At 40.2% G+C, this 13,059-nt stretch overlaps 1 protein-coding gene across 7 annotated transcripts in view; it reads left to right on the top strand.

Annotated features, from left to right (window-relative positions):
• The window catches only part of LOC149251263 (translation initiation factor), a 169,602-nt gene that overhangs the window by 95,704 nt on the left and 60,839 nt on the right, over positions 1 to 13,059 (top strand). For all 7 annotated transcript variants that reach the window (XR_016266856.1, XM_089459323.1, XM_089459319.1 and 4 more), the window contains 4 exons: positions 5,022 to 5,344; positions 5,677 to 6,030; positions 6,298 to 6,344; positions 6,542 to 6,607. Coding sequence is in view for 6 of the 7 variants with exons in the window: in XM_089459323.1 (XP_089315449.1) it covers positions 5,053 to 5,344; positions 5,677 to 6,030; positions 6,298 to 6,344; positions 6,542 to 6,607 (759 nt within the window). In the remaining variant the exon portion in view is untranslated. The remainder of the gene's footprint in view (positions 1 to 5,021; positions 5,345 to 5,676; positions 6,031 to 6,297; positions 6,345 to 6,541; positions 6,608 to 13,059) is intronic.

The following is a 13,059-nucleotide window of genomic DNA, read 5'->3' on the forward strand; positions in this document are numbered from 1 at the left end:
GAAGGCTCTCTAGGAAGGGCTTGGGGAAAATTTCTAGGGTTAGGTTTTGAGTATGTGTCTTATAAAGGAGATCCCTAAGCCCTAGAATTCTTGTGGAAACTTGGGTTCCAGGTGATCTTTGAAGAATTAACTTTGATAGTGCATGGGACCACACGAGACCAAGTGGACTCGAGGTTCGGTCAAGAGGATAGGATTTAGCAACCAATGACATGCTTGACCTACTTAGGGAGGGAAGGGGATCAAGGAATGAATTTTCAATGAAAGGCAATGCAAGGATCCCAGTGAGGTTTCTAGCCTAAGGGAAACCTAAGGAAAGAATTGGTCTTTGACCTAGGGCTTCCAATATCTCAATATCCCGCCATCAGAATCTCATGAAACTTGGAGGGCTTTTTGAGGACACATTAGCGCAGTTGTGGACCAAAAATCAAAGTATTTGGATGGCTAGATTGTGAGATAATTGATGCCCTAAGTGATCTAGAGGACTAGACCTAGAGAAGAGGAAAGGGGAGAAGGAAAATAAGTTTAAGGTGATCACCTTTGGGTGGACCAATGCCTAATCCTTTGGGTAGATTAGAGTCAGGTAGAATTATGATTATGGACATCTGAATTTTCTAGGTCAAGGAGGCCTCAAAGACAACTTCACGTAGCATTAGGGCAACAACAAAAGCAACTTCAAAGACTTTATACTTTGTTTTGCAAGATAAATGGCTTGTCAAGGTGAATTTCAATACTGAAACATCCCTAGGAACAATCATTCATTATACATGGCCCATACATGAAGCATTCAGTATCCAGAAACAAAATTTCCACAACTTCACATAAGAGATGCAACAAACAAGCCCTAGTATAGTGAAATCCAATCCCAACAACAATGTATGTGACAAAATTAGAAAGAAAGAATAACATTAAAATGTACTTACATGTATAAGAATATATCCAACCATCTAAAAACTTGCCATCAAGAGGCTCCCAAACATATGAAAATTATCCAAACATCAAAATTCATTCCATGCTCCAAAAATTCGTCCTCCAAGAAGGATAACGAAAATCTCTAAAGAGATACTTGTTCCAAATCCAAGTGATGATGCTAAAATGAATTCACATCACTTGTATTTATACACTTCTAATGAGTTCGATTTAGCTAATTAGGCCTACATTATCCCCTAGAAGAAAATAATGTGCAAAATAACTAAAAATAACTAACTTTTGGTGACAAGCCCACCAAACTAGCTCATAAACAAAAGAATAAGCCTCTCAAGGGTTGAATGATTAATAATACATGTCGTTGGGCCTTCTAAGAAGCCTGATGAAGTCGATAAGTGCCATAATGATGAATAGGAAGCCCAAAAGTAGTGGACAAGGGGTTGACCCCTTGTTCTCCAAATAATAAACCGGTGGTGCTCCCAATGGGTGTGGGGGCACACAAGTAACCTCATGGGTCTCCAAATAGATCGGAGATGCCTGTAGACCATCTGCAAGGCCTTAGATGATGGTGTAAGTGATGCCACGTCAACATACAAGTCGTGGGTCATTTGCCAAGTGCATGGTACAACTGTGGGGCCCACTGGGCATGGTGAACCAAGTGCATCTTTCTCTTCCAATAGGTGAATCTAGAGCAATATTTGAACATATCTGGGGATCCATGGAATGCTATCTACTACTGTGGAGGCCCATGGCTCTCTACACATACCCTACATGTGCCAATGTAGCCCTCTGGAGGGCTAGGACCCCATATAGAGAGACCAAACCCAAAATGGAGACCATCAACAATCCTGCATAAGATCCAATGCGTCCCCTAGCCTTCCAGTACAACCAGTTATTTAAAGGAATTGAGTTAAAGAGCTTACAAACCATGGACAACAGGTGGGCACTTCATAATGGCATGCCCTTCCATAGTGGGCTTTGGCATGTGCTAATGTCTCCAAGCTCCAAAGGGGGTTAACCAAGTATCCTATTAGGTGGTTTCTACCTTTAGAGGGGATAGTATGTCCAAGGTACATCCTTCAAATGGTGGTGGCATGTGATAAAGAGATGAATGGAATAGGGAATGAGAGGGGCAATCTTGGGCCACATGTCAGGGTACAAGGGTAGCTAATAAAGGGAAGCCCACACTTGGGTATATAATGTATAGGAGGGAGCAATTGTGGTGCATGAGATACCCCGGCCTTGATTTTTCCACCCTTCTTTATATGCCTTTTGCCTTTTATGATTTTTCTTTGATTAACTGCTTGGGGCTCAAAGGATAAGAGCATGATGTGTAAGGTATAGCAGTGGATACCCCTTTTAAGGTAGGGCGGTTCATTGCCCACCAGGGGTTGGGACAATCATGGGTTCTAGAATGATAAAGGAGGCTCATCTAGGGCCTATAGGAACTAAGGTGATGGCCATGGGTATGGGGTAGAGCTCATGCATTTGGATTTTTCCCACGTGCTAAATGTGTTTGTCTCGACCATCTTTTGCATTTTGTGGTACCTTTTCCTGTTGAATGTTGTTGATTATGCTTTTAATTTTCTTTTCAGTTGCATCAACCTCCAGGGCATCATTTCAAGCCCAACCGTATGTGGACCTAGTGGGGAAATGTGGACCTAGGTGGGAAGAATAATGAATGGAAGGGGAGTAATGTATGTGGATGACGGAGCAGGACCATGCAACCAAAATCAGGGTTTCCCATGTAGTACCACTCTAAAACCCAAAGGTCAGTAAAAGAGATCCCACAGGACTAAGATCCAAAGGTAACATCCAAAATAGGTCTAGGGGACAAAAGCACATACCTTACCCACTCTTTCCACTGAATCCCCCCATTAATCCATGCCCGAAATTGTCCATGATAAGCAAACTACAATACTCAATTACCAAATGACAAGGCATACCTTTAGGTTTGGGAAGCCCACCTTCAAACATATGATCATGACAGAGGGGTCAGGGACCCCATGGCTGGCTCAGGTGGCGGAGAAATGGCACAACGAGCTAGTTGGTGGTTGCAAGGGGCTGCTGGCTGCCGGCTGAGGAACATCTTGGAGAAAATTTTCTCATAGGGATATCACCCACAAAATGGTGGGTAACAAGGTTGACGTTACCCCTTAGAGGTAGGAGTTCCTCAAGATCAAGGTATTGACCAAGTAATGTGCTACTTCTAAGGTTTAACACTCAAATGATAATAACCATCTGCATGAAAGGGTGGAATGGCCTTGGAAAAGGGGACTTGGACACTTTTCTAAGTGGAACGTTTTCCTCCACCACAATGGAAAACGAAAAGAATGCTACCACACACTAGGGTGTTCTCTCTCCAAGGTTGACAAGATATTAATTTATGAAAGGCATCCTATTTATTCAGCCATTTGGGTAACAAAAGAGATCCAAAATCTGACCTCAATCAAGCTGGAAAAGATGCTTAGTTCTGATGTTTATCCTACCCTTGTTAAATCTGCACTACTGTACCCTGCTGACAGTGCATTTATTGCTGGATTAAGGCCCTTCAAAACTTTGTTGGAGGCGCATGCTTATCAGATTTGAGAGGCTAATGTACTGGTCTGCTTATGTGGCAGGTAAATTCTGCTACAACTGTATCTCCCATTAATAAAGATCAACAGCCACCCTTAGCAGCATTATCTCCATGCTGGCAGTGTCCTGATGGCTGGTTTTCACTCTGAAAATGACCCCTCTTACACAGTTCTGGGATGCTTTTGGTGAAGAAGTATGATAAACATCTACAAGCCTTGAGCATCAATAATATGGCCAAAAGTTGCCTGTTGTTTTAAGTGCTGTTGAAGGTGCTAAAGGGGCCCTTTAATCTAGTGTACCCAATCAACCCATGAAAGTGCTGTTTTATACAGCCAGTTTTAGGTGCATAAACAGGTTGTACACAAACCTTATTGCTGAATCAATTTGCCTCCATTTGTGTTCTGTTATTTCTGTGTTCTTCCTTTGTTCTTCAAACATGAAATCTGGCAATGAGTCTAGAGGTAAATTATTTTTTCCAGCTGTGGAGTTCTTCAAAACAGCAGTAGTACTAAAACTGGGAGACCTGAAACTACAAATTCTCAGGCAACAAATTTACCATACCTGCATGCAAGAACAACACACCAAGTCTGGAATTAATAGCAACCAATCTCCAAATCAGGTGTCGAAGTTCTGTCTCCTCTTTAACAATAATGCTTGAAGCTTCTTCAAACTCAAATGCCTCTGATGACAAATCAGTAATAAATTCATATTATTACTGTAGTGGAAATCTCTTTGGGTGCTGGAAAGTGTGCCTCCACATACTTAAAATTCAAATGCATTGTGAGGGGTAACAAGATTAATGGCTTAACCAGTAGAAAGATTTCTCTCTGTTGTATTTCACTGAAGTATGCATGTCTTTCTCTTGGGTAAGCAGTATATTTGAAGGTTGTAGGCAGTTGTAGGTTTCATTGCAGTAGTGCATGAGTTAAGTTAAGTTTCTAGCTATGAAAAGGTCTTTGTTGGGTCATCACATTATCCAGTTCAGTTTACAGTACCAAAAAGTTATGTATCTAGGTAAGCCCTTTATGAATTACTTATATGAACAATGTAAATATGAAATATGCTGTGTTTAAAAGTATTGAACTTGTGACTTTTTGCAAGCTTTGTATATATGATATCTTATTGGAAGTCACCTTTACTGCAGTTTACTGCCTGTGTTATGTTTTCCCTGTTGAATCTGTGTATGGTGGGAAATAATTTCAAGCTTGCTTTTATTATGTTACGCGGTTAGTTCTTGGCTCTGATGTCGCTGTTGAATCTGTGTATGGTGGGAAATAATTTCAAGCTTAGTTTTATTATGTTACACGGTCAGTTCTTGGCTCTGATGTCCCTGTTGAATCTGTGTATGGTGGGAAAAAATTTCAAGCTTACTTTTATTATGTTACGTGGTCAGTTCTTGGCTCTGATGTCCCTGTTGAATCTGTGTATGGTAGGAAATTCAAATAATTTCAAGCTTACTTTTATTATGTTACATGGTTAGTTCTTGGATCTGATGGAGGGTATCGTTGATGATGCTTCAGGTGGTTCAGGATCATATAAGCAATAGTAACAATGGTAATCAGCACAAGGAGAGGAGTGAAAAGAGGAAAGCAAACTGGTGAGAGAAAGGAGCAGGAACCATTGTCTCTTACTCAAAACAACGAAGAAGAAAATAATCAAGGCAATGGCAGCCCGTTTAATGACTTTGACAATCAAAAAGGGGCAAAGCGACGCAGAATAAACAAAGAGAAAAAAAAAGTATCTCCCATTAACAAAGATAAAGAATGCCGTGGTAATGATCTTCATTCTCACTCTGTGGAATTGGCAGATCAGAGAGAGCTTTCTGAGTTAAATCACTGTGAAGGTTTGTTCCTTGAACCTGATATTCTAATTCTTGAATCATTTCCTTTTGCAATAAAAGCGCTTCGAGAATACATCCTAAAGGGTTGCACCCTGTAGAGGGGTTGTCCTTCTATAGAGGGGAATGTATCATCTTATTCTCTTTGGATATAAAGTTTGATGTTTCCTTTTGCCAACCAAGTATTTTGCAAAATCTGTTTTGTCTTTGTTAATGTTATACAGTTTTAGTATTTGTCCATCCATCTGTATTTTATGGCTTGATTGGATTTTTCAAAGTGTCTGGCTAATTGCAGTACGCTCATTTCATTCCTTTTCTGTGATTTGTAATGATCTCAGTAAAACGCCGAATTGCTGCTATCCAAGCAATTAGAGATGCGCAGATTGAACATGTTCTTATTCAGTTGAGACTAGCACGTTCAATGTTTTCAAAGGAACAACTTAGTATGCCACTGCTGCAGTTCCTAAAAGAGTATTGTCCCAACACTATTGCAGTAAAGAATGCAGAGGGGATTATTGAGTTGGAGAGGAAGCCTCAAAACAATGACATGGCTGGTAGCTATGTAGATGAGAGAGAATGGCAAGCATCAAATGGGTTTCAGGGATCCGTTGGGCCTCACACATCCCTTGCTGTAGACGATCAAACTGCTGTCATCCCAACACCCATGGGTTTCCGTTTTAGCAGTTCAGCAGGTTTGGATCTAAAGGCTCGAAAAATGATTGTTTGATTTGAGTGTGGTTTTTTATTAATAATAGATCTTATCATGTTTACTGTTAAATATAATTACTAGGATTAAAAAAAGTGCATTTTGTCGTCTGATATGGAAGGGCGATTAGAGAGTCTTCCCTTCTTGCTTGGATGGGAAGGGTAAGCTCTGCTCTGAGAGGATATTCTGTGTACTATGCACTCTTGTGATCCTTGAAATTATGAGTTTCTTATATTATCATTGTGTTTGGCAGTGAAAGATAGCTTCCTGCGAAGCATTGCTGTTCATATGTCAAATGCTGTAAGTTGCTTGGGACAGCCAGTGTATTGACTATTTACTTTTGATTACTGTCCCTTTCTTTTCAATCTGTAGTTTTTTTTGTTTGCTGCTTAAGCTATCTAACACTTGTCTCCAAGTTGATGCATGTTGTGAGTGATCTTTCTATATAAAATGGTTGAAATGATTTTTCAATTTTCAGTGTGTTTCTGAACTGTCAGGTATTTGAAGAGAATTCTGAAATCAAAATGATGGAAGCAGAAAGTTCATTCCAAACGCCCCACATGGTACATCTCATCTGTTCTGGTTTACAGTAACTTGTCACTTTGGTCTTATGTATGAGAATGCATGTCATAGTTGCCGTTGCTTTTGTACCTAGTAAGTAGACTTCAAAAGACTGTTTTAATGATGACTATACGAGATATTAAAACCTTTCATTTTGTAAGAAGATGAGATCAGAACATCTTTCAGTTAACCTTTTCTTAACTCAGCAGATTGTTCTCCTATCTTTTCTCATTCCTCAGTCAAATTAAAAAAAACTGAAATTGTATATGTTCTCGAACAAACAACATGTGGACTCAGAGTACAAGCATATCTGTATCAGATCATATCACTACCATGGGATAGGAGTCCAGGCACATATTTATCAGATCATATCCATTATTAATTCAAGGCATAATATGAACATAGATACAAACATAATGAAAATTGATATAATTAATCACCTCAAACATAACAGTAGTAGGTAGTGGTAGGTCAAAATTTTCAAGGTCCTTTGACTGATTGAACATTTTGAACTCATATGTAGCGAAACAATAAATGTAAGCAGTTAAAATGTAATTGAATTTAGAAGGATGGGACGCCTTTCTTCTATCCTCTGACTCTCCGTCTTTGGAGGGTTGGGCTCAAGAATCGTGATTCATCCTAGAGGGTTGATTGCCTTCAGACCTGATGAGGGATCTTATGGTTAATGGGCTATAGATTTTGTTACAACAAAATCGAGCACCCTCTTGTGATGTAAAGTCCCAAACATCTAGGGGCTAGTTTTGTGCAATTCAGGAAGGCTACCCACTGTCAGCACAGCTCTTCTCAGTTTTTTTGGTTTGCTCTCTCCAACTCAAAGGGGTCTTCCCTAAGCACAGGATTATCAAGGCTATGGACTGGGGGCTCAAGGTGAAAAATGGAGAGTAAGCCTTGATTGGAGAAGGTGGTTATAGTAACGTATGTGGCAGTGGATATGTAAAAGCGGGGATGGGGGGTGGGGGTGGGGCAGCGACATAGAAAGGAAATAAAAGGGAAATGAAGGGAACAAGGCAACGAGGTGATGTAAAACTAGTGCCTATCAATTTAAGGGCTATCAAAGTCTTGAAACACTGAATGGATGAAAGGACTAGTGTTTTTCAATCAACTAGTTTTGAGGTAGGCTATATGGTTGAAAAGGGATAGCTTACCACATTCAAACTTTTGGATGCAATAACATATTTGATGCATTTATAACTTAGGTGTGTACCTAAGGGAAAAATAATTAATTTAATGCAATTTACCTCAAAGTGTTTGCTGAAATAAGCTATAGAATCAAGTCTTGGAGGGATAAGGGTGCCACTCATCAACACAAATTGATGGCTGAAATGTACTATCAAATATGGAACATAGTTTGATAGAGAAATGGAAAGCAGGTTCAAAAATAAAGCAACAAAGAAATAAGAGGAAGAATCTCCTCGCGTGGCTTATTCCAAAATGAACATTGAGTTCATTATTAAGCCTTCACATAAATAGGATAAGAAGAAGATCCTGTTACCCACCACCAATGGTTGACCTTTTTCTTCTAGATTTGTCTTCAGTCGACAGCCAACTGCCCCTTGCAGCCACTAGATAGCTCGTGTGCCACCATTCTCCACCACTTGATCCAACCATTGTGTGCCCTCGCCCATTTGTTATGATCACATGTTTGAAGGTGGGCTTTCCAACCCCGAAGGTATGACTTTTCTTTATGTAATTGGGTGCTTATGTTTGATTTTCTTGGACACATTTGGACATTGATTAGTGGGGGGATTCAGCAGAAAGAATGGGCTTGGACTGTACTCTTGTTCCCTTGTCCCAGCCTGGGGGTTAATCTTGTATCCTAGCCCCGGTGGGATCTCCTCTATTGGCTACTAGATTTAGGAGTGGCACTACATGGGAAACCCTAATCTTGGTTGCATGGTCCCGCTTCCCAACACCATATATTTCACTCCCTTCCGCTCATTACAAGCCCTTTTCACTTTTTTTTTTCCCATTTGGGTCCACATTTGTCCATTGGGTCCCACAAGGTGTTAGCCTCCCCCTCCCCTTTTCCACACTTTGGGTCGGGCCTGGAACGATGCCTTGGAGGTTGATGCAACTAAAAAGAAAGATAAAAACATAATTTGGCCACTTACAATAGGAAGTGTACAACAAAATGAAAAAGATGGTCGGGACATAAAAATTTAGCTTGTGGACAAAAGCTAAACATGAGCTCTACCCCATATCACTATGGCCGTTACCCTGGTTCCTAGGGCCCCTATGAGTGCCCCTGCATCATTAGGGAACCCATGATTGTCCCAACCCCTGGTGGGCGATGAACTGCCCAACCTTAAATGGGTAATCATTGTTTCATCATACACATCATGTTCTCATCCCCTGGAGCCTTGAGCAGTAAAAGAAAGAAAAATCAATAAAAGGCAAAAGGCATATGAAGAAGGGTGGAAAAACAAAGGCCGAGTTAACTCATGTACCACGATTGCTCCCTCCTACATTCATATACCCATGGTGTGCACTTCGTTCATTATAGCTTCCCTTGTACCATGGCATGTGGCTTGGAGCCTATCCCAATTGCCCCACCCCATTCCATCATCACTTCACATGACATCTACCATTTGATGGATGTACCATGGACTTGTCACTCTCTTAGATGTTGAAGCCACTTAATAGGGTCCTTTATTAACTTCTCTTGTTGAGCAAGGAAATACCTGTACATTCTTAAGCCCATTTGGAAGGGCATGCCACTATGAAGTGTCCAATTTTTCCCCTGATTAGCAAGCTTATTTACTTAATTGCACTAATAGATTGTTGTACTAAAAGGTGAGGAGACACGTTGGATCTTATCATAGTTTTAAAAACTGGAACCGGTGACCAGACCAGTCCACCTAATAAACTGGGTTTCAAATCGGAACCAATGTTTTTAAACCCAGTCGGCTCGGAATCGACTCGGCCGAGTTGGTCTGAGTCGGTCAAAAAAAATTTGACCTGGCCATTGAACCGGTTCGGCCGGCCGGGTTAATACTGAGCCGGCCGAGTTGTGTAACAACTCAGCCGGCTCGATATTAACCCGGCTGGCTCGGCCGAGTCCATATCAACCTGGCCGGGTTACATATAGCGGCCAGTGAACCCAAAAAAAGGCTTTTTTTAATTTTTGGGGACTCCCTGGGCTTCCCTGTCTAACTCTGATCCCTAGTATTGATATGCTATTCATGGTAATGTTTAAGAATAAAGTAAAAGTGACATTCTCCTTAATCTTCATTTTCATCCTTTTACTTAAATTTTTAACATTACCATGAAATGACTCAGGATGTTTGAGAGTGGTTCCGGCCTCATTGGATTTCATATGGAGAAAGTAGAATTTTAGATTTCATTCAAAATCCAGCAGACTTATCAGTTTTTCAGGATTTCAGGATTGGGGGATTGCAATGTTTCCATTGAATTTTGTCATGTATTAGGGTATGGAACTCGTATTTAATCAAGAGCACCAATCCCTCTATGTACCTTGATGTTAGTGACATTGGTTGTCGAACTCCTCCGGGATTCACTCCCAAACCGGGAGCTTTTGAAAATGTCGCTACCGCTCTCATTTTCGCTCCCGCTCCTCGCTTGCGCTCCTGCTCCCAAGTAACACTGAGTTAGATGATGTTGGCAACTCTAGCAGTAGCCAGTAGTACTGGTCACGAACTTTTGTTGTAGAGGCCATTTCTAGCCTCCTTGGTTATGTGTTTTTGTTTTGATCTCTATATCATCATCGTGTATGTATTGGACAGTGCACTGGGTGCCATTTTGATATAATGGATATATTCATGAGCCTACTTTTATCATATGTTGTCTTCTATCTATATTCTAATGCTGTGTGTTTGGAAACATGAATGAAAATCTTTAAAATTATGTGTTTTTATAAGAAATAAATATTTAATGTATTTTTTACAACGACCGAGTCATTGAGATCGAGTCAGCTGAATCGATAACGAGTCGGAGTCAGAGTTGGGATCGACCCTCGGTCGAGTCGGAGTCAGAGTCGGGATCGACCCTCGGCCGAGTCGAAGTTTTAAAACATTGACCAGAACTGGTCAAACCGGGACTGGTCAGGTCTAAATGAATTGATTTTTAAAAAAATACATTAAATAATTAATTTTTAATGAAAATAACTATTTTTAAGATTTGAAACCATGATTCCAAGCCAATAGAGACAAAATATGCAAAGTTTTCTCATTTATATACCATGTAAAGGTGACTATATCAAAATGACATCGAGTGCAATGCATATTATCGACAAAATACATAAGCAATGAGGCTCTGAATGGCCTATAAAGTCCAAAAGCAATGCTATAATCTATGAGGCCATTGGCCTACCACAAGACTACAAGTCTAGACTCTAGACTCTAGAGTCTACCCATGATCAATCATCAAATTCATCACCACTACTAGACACATGATCATCATCATCAGCAGGAGCTACATAGACATCATCTGGTTTAGAGTCTGAGGATGCCAAAGCCTCATTTGCAACCTCAGTAGCACTGCTACCAATAACAATTGAAGTGGACCTAATGGAAGGATGGGTTGGTGGAGCTGCACAACTAGTGCCTTCCATTGGTTGTTTGCCTTTACTTGATGCGGCTACTGATCTTGGTTTTGATGGCGCCACCAAATCTGCTTCATCCCTCGCTAATGCCATGTCAATATCAAAATCAACATCAAACACATGATCTTCAGTCTCCTCCACCCATTCTGATGTTGGATCAATATCGTCCAACACAATGGGATCTAGATTAGGTGTTTTGTTCATCATTTGGTTTCGCCTTAGTTGAAGGTTGTATTGCACGAAGACAAGATCATTTAACTGTTTTTGTTCCAAACGATTTCTCTTCTTCTTGGGTATGCACTCAAAAACATATCAATTGCGCTCACAACTTGAAGCACTGCAAGTTTGGCTGAGGACTCTAATTGCAAACTTTTGCAATTGAGGACATTGGCCGCCAAATGACTCCCACTAATGTGCTGCAAAGAAAAAGACATTAATTAGTAACTTAGTTCATTTCATTACTTATTTACAAATTACAAGTATTTATAGATAATTTGAATTGTAAATTTGTAAACAATTTGACTTGAAAAGAAAAACAAATTGGAAATTGGAATTTCTTATCTGGTTTATCCGCATCTCTTGCCATCTTTGCCAAGTTTTTGCCAAAGGTACCAACTGCCATATTGAGAAGAGTAAGTTGTTTATTTATTTCCAACTGGTCTGCATGGATAGGGACTACGTGCTCCAAGAAATCAATCAATCCATCTTTGACCTCCCCATCTTGAAAATCTCCTAGCTGAGCTTTATAATGATACTTTAAGTTCAAAAAATACCCAGTTGCATGTATAGGACGATGGAGTTGATTGTTCCATCTGTTATCAATGATCTCCCATATATGACCATATTTAGCTAACTTGTCCTTGTAAGATGCCTGTATCTGCTCCTTTGCTTGATCCATAGCCTCATAAATGTAGCCCATGGCCAATTTTCCCCATCCACCATCCTTAGCACCTTAACAAGGGGCTCTGTAATTTTCACAAGCTCTGCAAACCTTTTCAAAAAATAATTGTCAAACACTTTCTTTTTGGTGTCTTTGCCATCTTGTCTACGAGCCCACCGAGATTCAGTCCAATCATTAGAAGAAAACATTTTCTATAGGTTTTTATGTTGAGCATTGAGACATTGCAACGTGAGGAAGTGAGTTGCAAATCTCGTAATTGCAGGCCTAACAAGCTCTTTGCCCCCAATGTTTTTCCTCATTAGGCTCAATACCCATGAGTGGTTGTAAATGTATTTTGTAATGCACTTGGCAATGTCTACAATGTTTTTTACCCACTCCACTTTGCGTATGTCCTCAAGCATGAGGTTTATGCAATGTGCAACACATGGAGTCAAAATATGGTCCTATATTTGGACTCAAGCATCTTTCTAGCAAGAACATAGTTTGAGGCATTATCGGTGATGACCTGCACAACATTTTTCTCCCCCACTTCCTCGATAATGTCATCCAAAAGCTCAAATACAAGGGTTGCATCCTTCACCTTATTAGATGCATCAACTGATCTAAAAAACATGGTTCCTTGAGGGCAAGAAATAAGGAAATTAATGATAGTGCAGTTCTTTCCATCGATCCATCCATTTGACATGATGGAACGACCTATTTTGAGCCATGAATATCTATACTCAGTCAAATACTCATCAATGGAAGCAATCTCTTTTTGCAAAGAGCTCCCCTCAAGTCATGCATACCAGGGCCTTTGAAGCCCTTTCCTGCAGCTATAACAAAGTCCCACATTGCTTGGTAATAAGGTGAGCGAGCAACATTAAATGGGATATCTGCATCATACCACCATCTAGCAATGTATTGATAAGAAGTTTCTTTGCATTGTTTTTTCCAATGTTGATCCAAAGTGGGTTGATGACTTGGCTGGG

Source organism: Pinus tabuliformis, chromosome 7, assembly GCF_031772625.1.
Source record: "Pinus tabuliformis cultivar Carrire ecotype Pingquan chromosome 7, CPIR1, whole genome shotgun sequence".
NCBI lineage: Eukaryota > Viridiplantae > Streptophyta > Pinopsida > Pinales > Pinaceae > Pinus > Pinus tabuliformis.